This window comes from Notothenia rossii, assembly GCF_949606895.1.
Source record: "Notothenia rossii genome assembly, chromosome: 9".
Lineage (NCBI taxonomy): Eukaryota > Metazoa > Chordata > Actinopteri > Perciformes > Nototheniidae > Notothenia > Notothenia rossii.
Genome location: NC_136907.1, coordinates 74638595 through 74660584, shown reverse-complemented (window position 1 = coordinate 74660584; position 21990 = coordinate 74638595). Strand labels below are relative to the sequence as shown.

The 21990-nt window shown below is 40.9% G+C and overlaps 2 protein-coding genes across 2 annotated transcripts; both read left to right on the top strand.

The window, feature by feature from the left end:
- Nucleotides 1-2436: 2436 nt before the first annotated feature.
- LOC307019956 (uncharacterized protein) lies at nucleotides 2437-16563 on the top strand. The gene is made up of 2 exons (XM_079651052.1): nucleotides 2437-4189; nucleotides 13859-16563. Exons 1-2 carry the CDS (start codon nucleotides 2517-2519, stop codon nucleotides 15645-15647), a joined length of 3462 nt encoding a protein of 1153 aa, XP_079507178.1. The 5' UTR covers nucleotides 2437-2516; the 3' UTR covers nucleotides 15648-16563.
- LOC307019783 (rho GTPase-activating protein 12-like) lies at nucleotides 6120-12793 on the top strand. The gene is made up of 5 exons (XM_079650889.1): nucleotides 6120-6891; nucleotides 7069-7146; nucleotides 8004-8138; nucleotides 10165-10270; nucleotides 10986-12793. The coding sequence occupies exons 1-5, from the start codon at nucleotides 6864-6866 to the stop codon at nucleotides 11158-11160; spliced, it is 522 nt and encodes a 173-aa protein (XP_079507015.1). The 5' UTR covers nucleotides 6120-6863; the 3' UTR covers nucleotides 11161-12793.
- Nucleotides 16564-21990: the final 5427 nt, after the last annotated feature.

Genomic DNA, 21990 nt, shown 5'->3' with positions numbered 1-21990 from the left:
GATATGTGTTGTTCTTTTACTTATGCAAACATTTACATCTGCGTTACATAAACTGTAATTCAGTGTGAGGATCAAGAAGGTGACTTGTCTGATGATCATGCGTGTTAAAATGTCTGCATGCTTCTCCTGTATTTAATCCTTTATAGCTCACAATTTAAAAAAATAAACCATAATGGACAAGACACAATATACAACCTTTACAACTTCTCCTTTCACAATTGATGTAGAAAGAAGAAGTTTATAGATATGTTTTAGTTTTTATAATTGACATACACAATTACAATTTGACTACAGTGTAAGTCAGGTCAAAAGTCTCAGTAACATCTTGACTTCATATTTGATAAATTACACTAAATATCTCATATCTGACTTCCCATTCAATATATTAGATTTATTTGATTTTTTTTCTAAGGTTCTTAGGGTATAAAGCTTGTGGCAAAAAAAATGTCACCAAGATGGGTGCATGCAGAGATCCTCGGGCTTCAAGAAATATGGATTTGAACTAGGAATACTTTTTTATGTGCTTATACTTCCAATATACAAGTAGGTCTACAGTCTGGGCACTTCCAAAAAGAGATTTTCAACATTGCTGATCCACAAAGCCTGTCATTTCTTTCAACTCAAGTGGAGGTTTTTTAAGAAGTGTTTACGTTTTTCTCCCGAGTTTAGAAACAATAAAGAGTAAAATACGAAACCAGTGAACTTGAATAAGAAGTTCACAAAAATTAATCGGACGTGTCTCCCAGTGTAAAATAAAATGGCAAAATATCAATCTTCTGTGTTGCTTCAACGGTTAGCTTAAACTGCTAATGTGCCAGTGTTAATCTTACTGGGTTACCACGGTAGCCAGTTTGAAAGCCAGACTATTTAGGCGAAGTTTGTCAAAAATATGAACTGATATTTGTAATATAACGAGTATACGGAACCGTAGACCAACCTACGTGGATTTTTTTACATTGGGTATTTATTTGTTTCACCATAATGGATAAGTGTTGGAGTAGCATTGTAGCTAACGGCTGCTAATTGTTGGTAGCTAACCGTTGGTAGCTAACGATGCTAACCGTTGGTAGCTAACGGCTGTTAACCGTTATTAGTGTGAATGCTGTGCCCTCGCCATAAAACACAATGTCGCTGTAACTCCTATTGACACCGTCCGATCGTCCTCCAATCTTCACTTGTATATCACCGGCCAACAGCTCTACGTCAAGTCTGACACCTCACCATATGCCAAAAGGGTCAAAACAGCACCAGACTTCAGATAATGGTCAATGGCCCAGCCCTCAACATGTCTATGTACCAATAGTGAGTTTTCCTCAAAAGCTGTTGCCATGGCAACGCATCCCTCGCCATAAAACGCGAAATTGCTATAACTCCTATGAAAATTGTCAAAAACTGCTCAAACATCACATGTGTGCTAACAGTCCAACCGTGAAGACATCTTTCATCAAATGCCGTTGCCATGGCGACAGATCACTCGCCATCAAGTTAGTACAAAAGTTTGCAGTTAAAATATTCTGCTGCTTTTCAAAGCCTTTTTACTTTCTTTTCTCTTCTTAATACACATTCATTCACTACTACGTACATCTGATATTTAATTCCTTCAGCCTACTTTCAGCTGCAGAAACCATTCAACTATTAACTTATTCAGCCATTTCAGGACATGAGGCTCTACATGTGGTTGTTTATACCTTTTTTAAACTTTTCTTTTAAATATTAAGCTTCTTCACTATTTTTCCTACTCTTCCAGTTTAACATTTCACTTTCAAAGTCATTGCAATGCATTTGAGCTGTAACAATTCTGATTCAAATAATTTCCCTTTTCTGCATTTCTCCGCTAAATTCAGCAACACACTTACTTGGTCTCTGTAGCTAAAAGCAGCTACCATTCAGCTAATAACATATTCAGCTTTTTCTGCATTTTCAACGAAATTCAGCATCAAATGTTTACAGTTTACAGCATTTGCACGCATTTTCAGCAGGAAATGCATTTTCTAGTTTGCATTACTCCAACTAGTACTACTTCTAATACAACTACTGTTGTATGTACTTACTGTACATTCAACTATTAAATCAATCCGCTATTACAGGACATTGAGGCTTTACATTTACAGTAGATGAAATAAGTAATTTATCCCCTGCAGAATTTGTAAGTTTACCCACTTATTTTACAACTAAAAGCTCTCTTCAAATGTAGAGCAGGTTGTAAGCGAGGCTCCGTTTGTAAATGAGGAAACAGTTCAGAGTGTCAGCGCTGCTCCTCCTCCTGGAATGAGTCAGAGTTTGATAAGCCCTCCCTCTTCTTCCTGCTCTCAGACGCAGCCAGCTCCACTCTGTATTTCCTGGTTCCTCCCCTTTAGATCCACACTGAGGAGGATGGGTGTAACCAGCATGTGGGTAAAGTACAAGAGCTGATAGGCCACATTCACTGCACACACACACACGCTGTTCAGATCACAGCTCATAGTTTCAGGTTTCAGGAAGTGAAACTCAGACACTCGCTGCCACTGAGAGGAGAAATGGCGCAGAAAGGAGTTCAGCTGGACCGGGAAACCTTCTCTTGTTCGATCTGTCTGGATCTACTGAAGGATCCGGTGGCTATTCCCTGTGGACACAGCTACTGCATGAAGTGTATTGAAGGCTTCTGGGACGGAGAGGATGAGAAGGAGATCCACAGCTGCCCTCAGTGCAGGCAGAGCTTCACACCGAGGCCTGTCCTGCTGAAAAACACCATGTTAGCAGCTTTAGTGGAGGAGCTGAAGAAGACTGGACTCCAAGCTGCTCCTGCTGATCTCTGCTATGCTGGAGCTGGAGATGTGGCCTGTGATGTCTGTACTGGGAGGAAACAGAGAGCCTGTAAGTCCTGCCTCGTGTGTCTGGCCTCCTATTGTGACAAACACCTCCAGGGTCATTATGACGTAGCTCCATTAAAGAAACACAAGCTGGTGGAGCCCTCCAAGAAGCTCCAGGAGAACATCTGCTCTCGTCACGACGAGGTGATGAAGATGTTCTGCCGCACTGATCAGCAGTGTATCTGTTATCTCTGCTCTGTGGACGAACACAAAGGCCACGACACGGTGTCAGCTGCAGCAGAGAGGACTGAGAGGCAGAGAGAGCTGGAGGGGAGTCGACTAAACATCCAGCAGAGAATCCAGGACGGAGAGAAGGAGGTGAAGCTGCTTCAGCAGGAGGTGGAGGCCGTCAATGGCTCTGCTGATAAAGCAGTGGAGGACAGTGAGAAGATGTTCACTGAGCTGATCCGTCTCATGGAGAAAAGAAGCTCTGATGTGAAGCAGCAGCTCAGATCCCAGCAGGAGAGAGAAGTGAGTGGAGTCAGAGAGCTCCAGGAGAAGCTGGAGCAGGAGATCTCTGAGCTGAAGAGGAGAGACGCTGAGCTGAAGCTGCTGTCTCACACAGAGGACCACAACCAGTTTCTGCTCAGCTACCCCTCCTCACTGCCAGCCCTCAGTGAAGCTACACACTCCTCCAGCATCAACATCCGTCCTCTGAGCTACTTTGAGGACGTGACGGCGGCCCTGTCAGCAGTCAGAGACAAACTACAGGACGTCCTTAGAGAGGAATGGACAAACGTCTCACCGGCTGAAGTGGATGTTTTACTGTCAGCAGCAGAGCCCACCACCAGAGCTGGGTTCTCAACATATTCACAGGAGATCACTCTGGATCCAAACACAGCATACACAGATCTGTTATTATCTGAGGGGGGCAGAAAAGCAACACGCATGGGACAAGAACAGTCTTATTCTAGTCACCCAGACAGATTCACTGGTTATTCTCAGGTCCTGAGTAGAGAGAGTCTGACTGGACGTTGTTACTGGGAGGTGGAGTGGAGAGGGGGAAGAGTTTCTGTAGCAGTCGCATACAAGAATATCAGCAGAGCAGGGATCGGGAGTGAATGTGTATTTGGATACAATGACAAATCTTGGTCCTTAGATTGTAACCAAAACATTTATATATTTCATCACAACAGTATCCACACTTCCGTCTCAGGTCCTCAGTCCTCCAGAGTAGGAGTGTACCTGAATCACAGAGCAGGTATTCTGTCCTTCTACAGCGTCTCTGAAACCATGACTCTCCTCCACAGAGTCCAGACCACATTCACTCAGCCGCTACATGCTGGAGTTGGGCTTGGTTATGGTTTAGGAGCCACAGCTGAGTTTTGTAAACTGAAATAGCCTGAAGTCATTTGAGGAACTCTTCTACTTCTTAAACTCATTGTGTCTCCATCATTGTTGCTGAGAGCTGAGTGTTCATGTCTTCACTGCACAGAGATCAGCTGTCAATCAAACATTATGGGATGTGCTTTAACATCTTCTCATGAGTTGCTCTGTAGATGTTGGAGTTTCTTTAGGCGGCGCTCCTTCCTGTGTCTGTTTAGCCATGGAGGCTGTCACTGCTCAGGAGGATTTCTGTTAACCTCGACTCATATTTCTCTGCATGGAAATGTAAACGTTGCTCTAAATATTAGTTGAATATCGATATTGATTTATTTGTATGTTGTTGTTTCTCTTCTAAAGCTTGAGTCTTGAGAGAGAAAGCAGCAGAGCTTGTTTCATTGTAGATATTTTATTCTGGCCACTTTCTCAACAATAGAGACATTTATAATCACATGTATTCTTTTTGACAGATTATATATTATTGTTGCTTCCCAAATTAACGAACAAATGAGTTCCCCAGATGGTCATAACACTTATTTAATCATAACATGTATATTTAAAATGATATTACTTACTGTCATGATCATAATCAATAAGTCAATCATTTATTATTATCCTGTCAATAGATTAGAGTCTTTGTTTGGGAAATAAATTGTATAATATTACAGTTATTGTTTTGCAGACTAATTGTTGTTGTTGTTGTTGTTGTTGTTGTCCAAATATAAAGTGGGTACTCTGATGTTTTATAGAACATTAATTATCATGATAATAATCAATAAGGAAATCATTTCTTATTCTGTTTGAAATAGCTGAGATGAATCACATGTATGGTGTGGATGAAGTGAAACTGATCATGAAATCGTTGAACAGACTTTACTGATGGGATGTGTGATCAAATGAAATGTTTAGATATTAATAAAGGTTTGTCTTTCAAAAATAAAAAAGGATGTTCTTCTTGTATTATGTCCAAGGTGCCATAATATTTAACAATTTGCATTCAAATCATTTCACTATTCCACATTTCTCCACTAAGTTCAGCAGCTTTTTCTGCATTTTCAGCCGGAAATGCATTTTCTAGTCTAACTACAACTGCCTTCCTCCATGAAACTACCAGCTTTCTGTGGTGAGTATTTCACTATATTTAAATGTGTATACTTGTGGAAGCCCATTCTCTAAAAAGGAAAGTTTCATAGTTAACAATGGTGAAAGTAGCTTAGTACATTTACTCAAGTAATGTAGACTACTTAAGTATAATTCGGGTACTTCTACTTCCACATCATTAATACAAATCTGCAAACTAATTAAGGTATTAAAGAAATGTAGTGGAGTAAAAGTACACAATTTACCTCTGATATGTAGTGGGGTAGCAATACATTTACTCAAGTAAAGTAAAAGTACCTAAAAAATGGACGCCTCGGACAACAAGAAGACGAGACACAAGCTGAAGAAGTTCCTGACGCGCCGGCCCACTCTGCAGGCCGTCAGAGACAAGGGATACATCGAAGGTACCAGAGAGCCATGGGTTATCTAAGAACACAAGTCTGAGTCGTATTTATTACACAATGTGTGAAGAGAGTTCAGTCTTTGGAGTCCTGGCGTGTTATGGAGTCCAAAAGGCAGCAGAAACTTTGACTTATTCTTCGTAGAAATCAATAAATGTTCATGACATTTTTAAGGAAGTATTCTATTGCTGCAGGGTTTTAGAAAAACGCTCAACTGTAAAACAAGGCATGTCTATTTCTGTAGCTCACGACAGGCCGTGGTATATGGCCATTATATCACCGTTAAGGGGCATGGTTCGGCCCGACGCGAAGCATGCAGTTTGCAATCGACCGGACTTCTTTCTGCAGATGTGAGCGTCCTTAACAACGGTCAATAAGTCCTTGCTGCACATTATCCCTTACATGTTTCCATCTTAAGCTTTGTTAGTTAGTTAGTTAGTTAGTTAGTTAGTTAGTTAGTTAGTTAGTTAGTTAGTTAGTTTCGTAACGGACGTAATGTAACAGTTGTAGCTTTTCTCAGACGTGGAGGGATACTGACTTGTTGTGAAATTCTACCCGTGATATACGCTCATTATATCACGGCTAAGAACCAATCAGATTGCTTGATTTGACCTTAAACATTAAAGCATTCAGATAAAGTGCAACAGAGACACATTTAAGTGTGACGCTAATTAAAAAGCCAAGAGACAACAGATTAAAACAAGCCAGACAAATGTAACTTGTTTTGTATACACCTTACAGACATTGGATCACCAAATGTTTTACCATCACTTGCCTCTCAGGTTTCACTAATACACATACCAATGCTGTATAAGTAAATAGTATTTAGATTTTCCTAACATAATTCCAATTGCTTTAACCTAACAATATCACATTTTTATATTTAATGTGTCTTCAATTGTGCCAGTTTTCCACAGGAATCAGGAAGTCAATGTTTATAGTGATAATATTATATTACATTCTTATATGTGTTGTGTGAAGTCTTAGGCTGACAGAATTCATACTGTTTGACTTAACAGAAAGTAATCTGGCACAGCTTCTAGATCAGATTAAGCAAACACTAAGCGAGGACTCTGGACTGTTGTCATGACGCTGGTTGTGTCTCTCCCTGTCTTCAGATCAGGTGTTCGGCTGCAGTCTGTCCACTTTGTGTCAAAGAGAGAACGGCTCCGTGCCAATCTTTGTCACGATGTGCATCGACCACGTGGAGAACAATGGTGGGTTTCACACATGTGCCACTTTACCTTGACCTTTGACCTCAGTTAAGGAAGTTATTTCAGTTTCAGTCATAAAGAAGGTTCATGATAACACAGGTACAGTCACATTCAGAGTGACCATATCAATAATCTAGATCACTGAACTGATTTATGGTTTCCTCCCATGATCCTTTGCAGGTCTGTGTGTAGACGGGCTATACAGAGTCAGTGGGAACCTGGCTATCATACAGAAACTACGCTTTGCTATCAATCATGGTAAGTTTCTATTAGTTATACACAAGAAAACACAAGGGGACAAAGTCAGGAGTGAGTCATAATATTATCACACTTTATTTATATTGCACCTTTCAAACCGAGTTAGGGCCGTAACATAAACACAAGACCTACAACCCCAAAAAAGGGTCTGCGTTTTAGGACTTTCAGTCCCTTCGTCTCAAAGTCAACCGCTTTTTGAGTAAGAAGACTGAAATATTATTATTTTTCAACATAAAATATGTCAGTAAATAGCCCACTGTTCAATATAAAGCTGCAAAAAGAATGAAGAAATTAAGAATTACAATCAGAGTGTGTATACATGCATATTAACAATAGAAAGATGTATCTGTAGAGTACACACTATAAAAAAATACGCAATACAAAAACATACAGAACCATTTAGAAAACACTATAACAGACTAACCTCCTAGATCAACTATAAACATAGGATATATACGTTATAAAATGTGCAAGTTGTTGTAAAATGAAAAATAAGGTCATATTTGAGGGCATTATGTACGAATTGTTTCGGTTTATTGAAGTTAGATAGAAATCTGTGTGAAATTGAAGTAGTTTATTGCCTCGTGTTTACATTTTTACTTCTGCCGAAAGCATTTACGCTTCACATATTCTGAAGGTGGTTTTAATATGTGGAGATGATCCTTTTGAACAAAACGTGCAAGTATCATAACGTGTGTTAGCCACAGAGCTTATTTTCTGCTCAAACCCAATGGTAAATCCCAATACATCATCCCTGCCTCACTTTATCCCGATTTAAATGTCTGGTTTTATTTCCTTACGAAAGACTTTACCTGCGTCTGTGTCCGGGTCTCTGAGTGAAGGGTTTGTGTTTGCAGATGAGAGGGTGAACCTGTCAGACTCCAAGTGGGAGGACTTCCATGTGATCACTGGAGCGTTGAAGATGTACTTTAGAGAGCTGCCGGAGCCTCTCTTCACCTACGCTCTCTTCCACGACTTCATCAGCGCAATCAGTACGTGAAACACACAGCTGCACCAACACCATCTGCAGTCATTCACGCATTTACTCTGAAGTCAGTCTACTGTCTGTAACACCAGGAAGCCTCACTGATGCAGGGCCTCGCACGGCTAAGTACGGTATAGTTAGGCCTTGGTAGGTCTGGCTCACTTTATGCTACTGCGGTCAAGCCAGCCTCCACTCGGGAAAACCTAGTCAAGCCAGCCCTCACGTGATATTGCGGTGCGTGAATATCCTATGCATTACGGTAGAGTAAAAAAAATATCATCCCTCTGTGTTTAGATGAGAATAAAACAAAAGAAGCCTTCTTTTCTTCTCAGAAAGAATCAGGACATTCAGTTTTTGTTTTATTCTCATCTAAAAACAGGGATGATAGCTCATATATGAGACTTCAAAGGTCTTTTATTTTGAAACTGTACATCAGAATGTCCTGATTCTTTCTGAGTGACCACATGGGATGTCCTGCTATCACCCTGGAGTGAGATGGATCTATGATACTGGACAGTTTTTGTTTTATTCTCATCTAAAAACATGGATGATAACTCATACAATAGAGATTTCAAAGGTATTTTATTTTGAAACTCTACATCAGAATGTCCTGATTTTTTCTGAGTGACTAGATGGGATGTCCTGCTTTCACCCTGAAGTGAAATGAGTCTTTGATACTGGACAGTTTTTGTTTTATTCTCATCTAAACACAGAGGGATGATTTTTTTTTTACTCTACCGTAATGTATAGGATATTCGCGCACCGCAATATCACGTGAGGGCTGGCTTGACTAGGTTTTCCCGAGTGGAGGCTGGCTTGACCGCAGTTTTATGCTACGTTTCCATTACAGTTTAGTAGCTGGGCAGTAACTATAGTAACGCAGTGTAGGCGGAGCCGTGACGTCATCTTCAATGCGAACCACAGAAAACCAACATCAGCCGTTAGCTGTTAGCACTCACAGCTCACAGCTCCTCATATCTGTTCAGAAACTAGACAAAAGTTAAACAAGTACAAACCACAGACTGTCTGTGTCATGGAGAATACAGTCGCTGGTTTATTTATGTCTTTAGGCCGTTGTTGTGAGTGTGGACGGTCGGAGCATATACAGCGTTAGCTTAGCCAAACTCCATTCAGAAAACACGCATTTTAAAAGGTTTTTCGCCTGCCGTCTGCAGACTTGTCAAAGCATTAATTCATGGTTTTTACTAACCGGTATCAGTATACTGTTGCTTCGGCATCACTTTGAAATTTGTATTACAATTAAATCACGGTCAAATATGTTCATTTTGTTGTAGTTGTAGCCCCCTTGCCAGCGATTCTCTCTAGTTTAGCATATTCAGCCCAGTTGTTGGCTCTGTGCTACGCGCTGTAGTGGAAATGCGCCATAACTGAATTCTTCTCTTCTCAACTATCCTTTTATTTAGAGGCATTTCTTACAGTATGGAGATATTTTTGTTACAGATTCTTAAATACTTAATTTAGCCTTTATTAGGTATTTTAGCTTTTGCAGGAAGATATTGAATCCTTTTTTTGCTCCAATTAAGTACACTACATCGTCATTGTTTCACTGACTAGGGTCATGTAAACAGCATATTAAGTTTCAATATTTCATACGCTGATGTTATTCCGATTTGAACAGCTTTCTTTGGACATACAGCACTTTCAGAATATGCGTTTCAATTTAGATTTCTTTACCACATTTTGCAACACAGCCTAGCAAACACCTAGCTTTTTTGTTGTTGTTGCAAAACAGTGATAAAGGAATGGAAGCTCGTTAACTGCAAGTTGATAAGGAGGGGGAGTAAGCATCGATAGCAAGGCTGCATGTAAACTGGATTATTTTAGAAATACTCTTTTTAAATATCTTTTGTAAACAGCGTAGTACTCATATTGTCTTTTATTGGGAATGAGTCAAACAATGTGCATATGTTGTGGATGTGGAAGTAGTCAGTGAAACAACAGAAGAAGGCATGAGACTCTTTGATGAATCCAGATGATTCACTTTGATAAATGTTGTGTTTTCTGTTGTGCAGAGAGTTCAGACCACAAGCAGCGGGTTCAGTCCATCAAAGATCTGGTCCGACAGCTGCCCGTCTGCAACCACGACACCATGCAGACTCTCTTCAAGCACCTCAGGAAGTGAGAAAAACCCTCTCTTACTGCTCCATCATTTATGTTTCCTTTTCTTTTGCTTGCTGTGTATAATGCCGACTAATCAAATCACACTTTGTATGCCTTTCTCTGGCGACATCTGCGGCCTGAGGCATAATATATTTGAGTTGTCCGTCAGAAATAACTTCCAAACATCTTGTCTGTCTGTACGCCTCGTTCTCCTGAACAGATTCCCAGGAATGCATAGAGGGAACCTTTTCAGATCTGGCACAAATGTGGACTGTGACTTAAAGATGAACTGATCAGAAATGTGCGATGAAAGCGAACTGCTAATTAGGACAATTTCACAAATAGGATCAAAATAGGCTGATGACAATTTGGACGAATTTGGTTGGGGCATACGATCGTGACTCTGTAATACTAGTACAGCGGATTTATGAGTTGATGACAATTGAAGAATATTGAGTTTCTCCTCCATATTTGAAGGCTTTTTCTCATTCTATAAATGTACACCTATATTTTCAGCAACCAAGTTTTTTGCACTACTAAAACCTGTGAATATTTACTTCATTATGTGACCGTCTATCTTTCCTGTAGATATTTAAATGCTCGTTTTACTGCACTGTTAGTGTAACGTTATGTTATTATGCTGCTGCGTTGATTGTATTTTTGTAACTCTGGTCAACAATTCTTGTCTTATGTCTGGATTTATTTTCAATTCCAAATGATGTGTCCTCTCCAGGGTGATCGAGTACGGCGAGGAGAACCGTATGACCACTCAGAGCGTGGCCATCGTGTACGGCCCCACGCTGCTGCGCCCCGAACAGGAGACGTGGAACATCGCGGTCCACATGGTGTACCAGAACCAGATCGTGGAGCTCATACTGCTGGAGTACGAGAACATTTTCGGCAGGTAGAGAGAGACGCTGGAGGACGAGCCTCTTGTTTTTCTCTCTCACTCTCCCAACGCAGCAGAGCTCTTCCTAACCCAGCGTGGCCCTGCCGAACACGGCCTGGCTCGGATCGGCTCGGCTCAGCTTCTCTTCATCTCAAATTGTAGTCACTGGCTTTCTCCTCTCGTACAACCTCCGGACCAAAGCTACGCAAACGTGTCATAAACCAAACCATAGATGTATCTAACTAGCGACCGAGAAACAGGTTTGCACTTTTCAGTATCTCATTTTCTCCTGCAGCTGCGTTTGTGCCACTTTACTGCAATAGTTGGCGTCCAAATGTCCCGACACTGGATTCCTAATACAGGGCCATAAACGCCTCGTCTACTGCACAGAGACCAAAGCATCAGTTGGCTCGAAGTAAGAAGGAGGCGTCAGCATTGGAGGTTGGAGACTGGACCGTATTGTATAACCTGTCACCACTCCTGTAAGAACCACACTGGGGAACCAAGAGAAGGAACCTAACTGCTGTGCTCGGCTTTAGACGTTTAGACACTAAGAGAAGCAACGTGGAGAAGAAGGGATGATATGGAACGCTTTTATTTAGGAATGATATGAACATTTACTGCCCTTTCCGTACAGTTCTCCCTTTGTCTTTCCTTTTATTTGAGCAGGAATGCTTCACCATCAAAATGACCACTTGTATATCAAATTACTCGACCCGTGTTTTCTTACGTTTTCGAAGATGATGTCGTTTTTCTTGTATCCCTCTAAGGTAAGAAGAATTCAAAAAACTGTTTGATGAATTGACGTAAATTGGGACGTATTTTAAACCCTTTATTTAAAAGCTCTCACATTTTGTGCAGTAAAGCTCAATTAGCCCGTCACATGCTAGTAATTCCAATTTTTTTATACAACCTTATATTATAAAAGACATCAAAGTTTCACATCTGAGCATTATCGGACCCTCCGTGAGACTAGTCATGTGGAAGTGCTTTAAATAGTAAGCTCTTAATGAAGAATTCAAGATAAAATGGTGAATACTTGTCTTTTTGGAAAATTGTCATTCCTTTAAACGTTCCCTTTCTGCCTCTTTCCATCTCTTTCTTTATTCTTCTTCCTGTATTCCTGAAACACTGGACCAGGGTCCTCTGAACACATGAGAGGTTTTCACTCTGTAATATATCTGCACGCCGCCTTCTCCATTTGGCTTTATGAACAAATCACCTTGCAGCAGCCAGAACTTGAAAAACAAAGAAATGGTACTCAGCTGTGTCTTTCCTTGACTCATGGATATTAAATGTTAAGGCCAACCGTCTTTGAACCATGACTCCATTGATACATCTGTACAGTGTTTATGTGTGTGCATGTGGACGAGGGTGGGGTGGACGGATGAATGGACTCAATGACAATATATTGTACAAATAGTGAATATAAATATGTATGCTTGGAATGTTAAAGAATATGATAAGAGGGAGCAATCACTATTGTTGTGATTGTTGTGAGACCAACCGAGGAATAAAGTTCTGAACTGGGGACGTGGAGGTTTACCTGAAGTTCAGGTAAATGAAAGATTGTTTGAATGTAACTTTGGAGAGTAACTGTTGGCTTTACCAAACTGGAATAAAGACCTCTGATAAGAGATATTTCCAAAGTAGATATGTGTTGTTCTTTTACTTATGCAAACATTTACATCTGCGTTACATAAACTCTAATTCAGTGTGAGGATCAAGAAGGTGACTTGTCTGATGATCATGCGTGTTAAAATGTCTGCATGCTTCTCCTGTATTTAATCCTTAATAGCTCATAATGAAAAAAAAAAAAAGCCATAAGACACAACATACAATATAGGTCAAACCTTTACAACTTCTCCTTTCACGATTGATTTAGAAAGCAGAAGTTTCTAGATATGTTTTAGTTTGTATAATTGATATACAAAATTACAATTTGACTACAGTGTAAGTCAGGTCAAAAGTCTCAGTAACATCTTGATTTCATATTTGATAAATTACACTAAATATCTCATATCTGACTTCCCATTCAATATATTATATTTATTTTGTTCTAAATTGTATTCATCCGTCAGTAATTTCAGACAACTGTCAGAAACGTCCCACACACACACACACACACACACACACACACACACACACACACACACACACACACACACACACACACACACACACACACACACACACACACACACACACACCAAAGGCCTTTGCTAACCATTGTGTTTATGGGTGAACCTCCCATTTATTGACGTCAGACATCTCATTTAGTGTTTCTACACCTCACACTCTCCAAAACCACACACCCCTTCAAAAGAACATGTGATATGTAACTCCTTCAGCCTACTTTCAGCTGCACAAAATATTCAACTATTAACTTATTCAGCTATTACAGGACATTGAGGCTATACATTTACAGTAGAGGAAATAAGTAATTTATCCCCTGCAGAATTTGTAAGTTTACCCACTTATTTTACAACTAAAAGCTCTCTTCAAATGTAGAGCAGGTTGTAAGCGAGGCTCCGTTTGTAAATGAGGAAACAGTTCAGAGTGTCAGCGCTGCTCCTCCTCCTGGAATGAGTCAGAGTTTGATAAGCCCTCCCTCTTCTTCCTGCTCTCAGACGCAGCCAGCTCCACTCTGTATTTCCTGGTTCCTCCCCTTTAGATCCACACGGAGGAGGATGGGTGTAACCAACATGTGGGTAAAGTACAAGAGCTGATAGGCCACATTCACTGCTCACACACACACGCTGTTCAGATCACAGTTCACATAGTTTCAGGTTTCAGGAAGTGAAACTCAGACACTCGCTGCCACTGAGAGGAGAAATGGCGCAGAAAGGAGTTCAGCTGGACCGGGAAACCTTCTCTTGTTCGATCTGTCTGGATCTACTGAAGGATCCGGTGACGACTACCTGTGGACACAGCTACTGCATGAAGTGTATTAAAGGCTTCTGGGATGGAGAGGATGAGAAGAAGATCCACAGCTGCCCTCAGTGCAGGCAGAGCTTCACACCGAGGCCTGTCCTGCTGAAAAACACCATGTTAGCAGCTTTAGTGGAGGAGCTGAAGAAGACTGGACTCCAAGCTGCTCCTGCTGATCTCTGCTATGCTGGAGCTGGAGATGTGGCCTGTGATGTTTGCACTGGGAGGAAACTGAGAGCCTGTAAGTCCTGCCTCGCGTGTCTGGCCTCTTATTGTGACAAACACCTCCAGGGTCATTATGAGGTAGCTCCATTAAAGAAACACAAGCTGGTGGAGCCCTCCAAGAAGCTCCAGGAGAACATCTGCTCTCGTCACGACGAGGTGATGAAGATGTTCTGCCGCACTGATCAGCAGAGTATCTGTTATCTCTGCTCTGTGGACGAACACAAAGGCCACGACACGGTGTCAGCTGCAGCAGAGAGGACTGAGAGGCAGAGAGAGCTGGAGGGGAGTCGACTAAACATCCAGCAGAGAATCCAGGACGGAGAGAAGGAGGTGAAGCTGCTTCAGCAGGAGGTGGAGGCCGTCAATGGCTCTGCTGATAAAGCAGTGGAGGACAGTGAGAAGGTGTTCACTGAGCTGATCCGTCTCATGGAGAAAAGAAGCTCTGATGTGAAGCAGCAGCTCAGATCCCAGCAGAAGAGAGAAGTGAGTGGAGTCAGAGAGCTCCAGGAGAAGCTGGAGCAGGAGATCTCTGAGCTGAAGAGGAGAGACGCTGAGCTGAAGCTGCTGTCTCACACAGAGGACCACAACCAGTTTCTGCTCAGCTACCCCTCCTCACTGCCAGCCCTCAGTGAAGCTACACACTCCTCCAGCATCAACATCCGTCCTCTGAGCTACTTTGAGGACGTGACGGCGGCCCTGTCAGCAGTCAGAGACAAACTACAGGACGTCCTGAGAGAGGAATGGACAAACGTCTCACCGACTGAAGTGGATGTTTTACTGTCAGCAGCAGAGCCCACCACCAGAGCTGGGTTCTTAGAATATTCACAGGAGATCACTCTGGATCCAAACACAGCACACACACATCTGTTATTATCTGAGGGGGGCAGAAAAGCAACATTCATGGGACAACAACAGCCTTATTCTAGTCACCCAGACAGATTCACTGGATGGCGTCAGGTCCTGAGTAGAGAGAGTCTGACTGGACGTTGTTACTGGGAGGTGGAGTGGAGATGGGGAGGAGTTGATGTAGCAGTCGCATACAAGAATATCAGCAGAGCAGGGAGTGGGGGTGAAAGTGTATTTGGATGCAATGACAAATCTTGGTCCTTAGAGTGTAAACAAAACAGTTATTCATTTCATCACAACAGTATCAACACTTCCGTCTCAGGTCCTCTGTCCTCCAGAGTAGGAGTGTACCTGGATCACAGAGCAGGTATTCTGTCCTTCTACAGCGTCTCTGAAACCATGACTCTCCTCCACAGAGTCCAGACCACATTCACTCAGCCGCTACATGCTGGAGTTCGGCTTTGTGGTTTAGGAACCACAGCTGAGTTTTGTAAACTGAAATAGCCTGAAGTCATTTGAGGAACTCTTCTACTTCTTAAACTCATTGTGTGTCCATCATTGTTGCTGAGAGCTGATCGTTCATGTCTTCACTGCACAGAGATCAGCTGTCAATCAAACATTATGGGATGTGCTTTAACATCTTCTCGTGAGTTGCTCTGTAGATGTTGGAGTTTCTTTAGGCGGCGCTCCTTCCTGTTTCTGTTTAGCCATGGAGGCTGTCACTGCTCAGGAGGATTTCTGTTAACCTCAACTCATATTTCTCTGCATGGAATAACTTTACTCTAAATATTAGTTGAATATCGATATTGATTTATTTGTATGTTGTTGTTTCTCTTCTAAAGCATGAGTCTTCAGAGAGAAAGCACCAGAGCTTCTTTCATTGTAGATATTTTATTCTGGCCACTTTCTCAACAATAGAAACATTTATAATCACATGTATTCTTTTTGACAGATTATATATTATGGTTGCTTCCCAAATTAACAAACAAATGAGTTCCCCAGATGGTCATAACACTTATTTAATCATAACATGTTTATTTAAAATGATATTACTTACTGTCATGATCATAATCAATAAGTCAATCATTTATTATTCTCCTGTCAATAGCTTAGAGTCTTTCTTTGGGAAATTGTATAATATTAGTTATTGTTTTGCAGACTAATTGTTGTTGTTGTTGTTGTTGTTGTTGTCCAAATAGAAAGTGGGTACTCTGATGTTTTATAGAATATTAATTATCATGATAATAATCAATAAGGAAATCATTTCTTATTCTGTTTGAAATAGCTGAGATGAATCACATGTATGGTGTGGATGAAGTGAAACTGATCATGAAATCGTTGAACAGACTTTACTGATGGGATGTGTGATCAAATTAAATGTTTAGATATTAATAAAGGTTTGTCTTTCAAAAACAAAAAAGGATGTTCTTCTTGTATAATGTCCAAGGTGCCATAACATTTAACAATTTGCATTCAAATCATTTCACTTTTCCACATTTCTCCGCTAAGTTGAGCAGTTTGTAGCTAAAAGCAGGAGCCACCATTCAACTGTTACAATATTCAGCTTTTTCTGCATTTTCAGCAACAAATTTGCGCAGCTTACAGCTTTCGCGCGCATTTTCAGCCGGAAATGCATTTTCTAGTCTAACTACAACTGCCTTCCTCCATGAAAATACTGTCTAAACTAAATACTGTCGATGAAACGCCATATCATGGATTATCAAGGATTCTCTCTGAAACAGTATGGAGCTCAAAGGCTTTCTCTCTTGCCGGTTATACCACAAGGTGAGTTCCTTTTTACTTCCTGCTTCTTCACACACATGCTCTCCAGTACAGGTTAGCTCTGAGTGTTAGCGATGCTAATGTAAACACCGACCATATTATGTCCAAAACAGTCGGGCATTGTTTCTGATAGCAACGTTTCTGATTGGGCCGTGGGTCCACATTTCAGATATTACGTCATATCGGACGCAAATCTGGATCAGCTCCGTTGTTCCCCCGTTTTTAGAGATTTGGGTACTGAGGAAAAGAGAGAGGGTTTTATTTTCTGACGCTGCGTGAGTTCCCTGACACACCGGGGACACATATTCATGTATAAAAGATATCACAAAGTGCATTTTGCATAATAGGTCCCCTTTAAACAACTCATATGCATTTTCTAATGATAAAAACAGGATAATATAATATTTTATAATAATACAACTCTTATATAAGAGGCATTCTGCACTAAGAGTACTTTTACTTTTGATACCTGAGTACATTTAGCTGATAATACTTCTGCCCAATAGACAATAAATAGATAAGTCTTTGGAAAGTTCAACACTTTTCTTCTGTGACAGTCTCAACCTGCATGGCACTAAAATAAATATATTAAAACTCTTGAACTTTTTAAAAGCAAAAAAATACAATTTCCAGGGTTCGATTCCAATCAAAAATCTCATTAAAGGCAACTTTTGCAATGCAGATGCTCGAAGAGGCAACGATATTGAGGCGCATTGATTCAGATGAGACTTTTGGGTTAAACCTTGATAATAGATTTCTTTTTTTTACCAGAGACTTCCTGGTGATATGAGGAAAATGAAAAGCAATTTGTAGGGGGCAAAGGTTTCCTTTTATGCCTGAGTGAAAATATCTTCTATTTTGGAGGAATCGCAAACGTTTGACTTTTCTGCCTGCTGTTTTCTGGCATCTAATTTAGCATTGAGAAAAAGTGTATATGAAATGCAGATCAAATCTATCAGATATCTAGGCATTTTATTTACAACAGGCCTAAGGATTCAAATTAGTTTTATCACTTCAAACCTTTAATCAAAATAAGCCCTGATGGAAAGTTATCTTCTAAAATGCAATGCTGCCTATTTCTTGGACCGTACAGCCCGCTATCACAGCATTCGAGGAAGCACACGTACTGTTTGTGAGATCAGACAGATCCATGAGGCTCAGATGCTCTGATGTTACTCACATGATGTGCAGAGACTTCTATATGTCTTTCTGAAATCCCCAGAAAGTTTTCATGTCAGAAAACCTTGATTCAATCCACAGATCAACGTTTGATACGATGTTTTCCTCAGAAACACAGACCGAAGAGATTTTTCTTGTTGGATGCAACTTTATGGGCAGCAGCACTGATCATCAAAGTAGGCTTAGTTTGTACAGTCACTCAGCATGCTATCCACTACAGTGAAAATAAACACGGGTGGATTTGTATCTGTTCTCAGTTGCAGATTTGGATGATGTCCGTTCACTGACGTCAGAGTGAGAAAACAACCAAAGAGACTCTGTTGATCACTTGTTTGTTAGTGTTTAAAAAGAGGGATCAAACACACTCACCAGGCCTGGTTCCACTGGTCTGCTGATTGATACTCATGTGCACAGAATACGAATTAAAAACGAAAAAAAAAAAACGAAAGTAGGCAGAAGAAAGGTCCCGCTGTAATTGCTACTTTTGTGTGAAAACGACCAAATTATCTCAGCGATAAATTATCATATGCAGTGCAGTGCCCCCCCCCCCCTCGGCAAGAAAAGCCAAAGGCCCCGTAACCTATTCGGGTGGCCAACGCATCCACCCCCCCCCCGCAAATAAGAAAATACATGCAAGTTCATGGCTACTGTAGCAGACAACGTTCTTGTTGCTCTGTGTTGTTAATGAGTGAGACACACCGGAGTTGAGGATCTGTGGGGTTTATTCTCCCAAAAATATAATTTACAATTTAGGCATTTAGCAGACGCCTCATTCCAAAGCAACTTACAATGACCAGGTTCAAACCCCACTGCAGTCAGCATGTCGTTGTGTCCCTGAGACACTTCACCCCAAATTGCTCCTGTGGGGATTGTCCACAGTACTGATTGTATGTAAATCGCTTTGGATAAAAGTGTCTAACAAGTGACATGTAATGTAATTTAATTTAATGTAATTACAGGGACATTCTCCCTGGAGTAACTGAGGGCTAAGTGCCTTGCTCAAGGGCACACTAGTAGTGGCGTTCCAGGCGGAATTTGAACTCACAACCATCCGGTCCTCAGCCCGCTTCACTATCCGATTAGACCACCATAAAAAAAAATTTTTTTGTGGCGGACGATATTTAATTGTGGCGGGTAAGGGAAACACTGCAGTGTTATCCAAATGATATCGTGTGTGTTTGTTGGCTGGGAATCAGGTCACGGTTAAAAGAGCCCAGTCATTAAAACCATATTAGATTACTTTTCTCTTGTAGAATAAAGCCATTCATTCATAATGTGGGTATAATTGGTCAACACAAATACACTGAATAGGATTGGTTTGGAGCGCCGAGTGATATCTGGGGATCATACCGCAAAGATATCTTATATTAAAAAAGGCTGTGGTGAAGCTACATATGCAAACACAGAAGTTACTTTTAGTTAATTTCAGAGCTGTGATAAGAGTAATAATCCTGCTGTCTGTATCTCTTCCTGTTTTAGTTTAGCTGTCCAAGGGGCTGATTTGAAGCCACTGATCTTTATCAAGTTATATGAATGTTAAATATGCCTCAAAGAAGATGTCAGCTATTCTTTTTCTCATCAACATTGTCTCTAATTATGTAAACAGTAACTATTGTTAATTTAAATTGGTTTACAGCCTGTATTACAACTCAAAATATGTAGTATATAGGGCTTACATAAAAAACAACCTGTTATCCTACACTAAATACACTGATCATCACTGGAGATTCTACATCTCAAAAGCACCTAATGATATCCAACTATTGTTTCTTTTAAATAGAAGTATTCAGAGGTAGCTGTCACAAACAAGTGTAAGAGTCACTGGACAGACCTGCTGTTATCCAATGGGCCTGTCTCACAATATGTCACCTTCATTTATCCAGAAAAAGCTTTGCTGAGTGTGCATGCTCCTTTTGAGGACTGTCAGTTCCACCCGGTACATGAGGTCAGGACAAACACTGTTCCTCAGGTAGGCACTGACGGGAAAGACATTAGCCAATCACAATGCATTTTCTAATGTTATAAGGCCTTCGACTTAATATTATTCTCCTTGATTCATTCATGAAATGTAATTAAAGATTGATTGATAGGTTGATACTTTACTTTTGCCAGCCAACAGTTTAGTTGGTCATTGTTTTGCTACAGCACGATAGCCCATTTCCAGAGCAAAGGATTAAAGAAATAAACAGACACCATAGCCAGCACAACAAGCGCTAAAACATTGAGACAGCATGGGCCAAAAGGACAAGCTCACATAATAATTATTTTGCATTTCTTTAGATAGAGACAAGCCCTCATATTTTCAAAAGTGACAATCAGTTGATGTTTGGCAGTTTAAGAGAGGGTGGTCTTCAGTTACGAACCAGGCTCAACCCGAATATTAAACTCACCATTTAAAGTGTTTTACATTAATACAGTTCATTTGAATATATTCCTAATTTTAACAAGTTGAGGGTCCAGACTTCAGGCACCTACGATGAAACGTTTTCTCATTTTCTTTCCTTCACAAGATTGACCTTGCAGTCCCCGCTCTGAATTCTGATCGACCTAAATGTAAAAGTTAATAATATCAATATTCTGTGAACTCGGGCTTTAGAGAACGAGGAGATTTCTTTCCTAAATGAAAATGTCACGGTGGCTGTTGCTGCTGCTGGTCCTCCGCAGAGAGGCTGTCGTGGCACCGCCCCCCGGCCCAGAGTCACACTCCGTCAGCGGGGACAATCATTAGCTTTCCCCCCCGAGGAATGGTTCCCCCCCTCAGCGCCCGCTCCTCTTCACCCTCAGCTCTTTGTGGCTCCTGCTGATAAGGCCCAGCTGATATCTGCTCTGGCTGCATGGCAGACGATGAGCCCAGTCTCACAAAAAAACGTGACATATGTACGTTGGTCGACGGGGCAACACGTAGTATATTCACAAATAACCCTCTCAAGGCGTTACATGGATACAATATTTGTGTCCTATTCAGGGCCGTCCCTCCCTACAGGCCGATCATGCAGACTGCGTGGGGCCTCATCTTGCGGAGGGAGCCTCAACTGAGCAGAAAATGTGGCGCACCTATGCGCTTATGCGGCGCAATTTGTGTGGCGCGGCACGGTTTCACTGCTGCGAGGCTCCACTAGCAAAACAGGCCTTTGGGTGGGGCCTCATGTTGGCCAGGGTCAACCCTGGCCCTATTAATTTCTAACGCCCAGTGAGCAAAAAAAAACATGGCGGACACCCGTTTTTTTTGTAGTGGAAAATCCTAAATTGTTGATAGTTTGGCCGTTAAAATGCTTTTTGATTACATTTCTAGCGAGAAGTGTATATTGTACTTTTAGAATCCACGTCCAGTGGATGTGTAGGATCCATGGTTTGATAGATATTATGAAGATTATTTGAGCTCCATGTTTTTTTTTTACACAATATTGTATCCATGTCACGTCTTGAGAGGGTTATTTGTGAATATACTACGTTTTGCCCCGTCGACCAATTTAGCTATTACATGTTTTTTGTGAGACTTGGTTGGAGCGATACACACACTGAGCTGCTGCCCACACCATCAGGACAAAATAAACTGGATCCAACTCCAAACTTTCATTTTGGTATCATCTCTAACACAATCTAAAAAAATCATTATTGAATTCATCTTTATCTGACAATGAAATTAAAAATGCTTAAAGTAAATATTTACTGATGTGTTTGCACAAGTTAATGAGGTTTGCATTAAGTGATCCTAATAAGCAGTATCCAGGTAGATGTATTCACGCAGGAAGTCAATCTGAAAATACACTAAACCAGACTAAAATGGAATATACAACTGGGTTACAAATAATCTGTATCGTTGTTGAATCTGTTGATTATTTTGTGTTTTAATTTATTAATGATTTATTCGATCAAATGTGACATT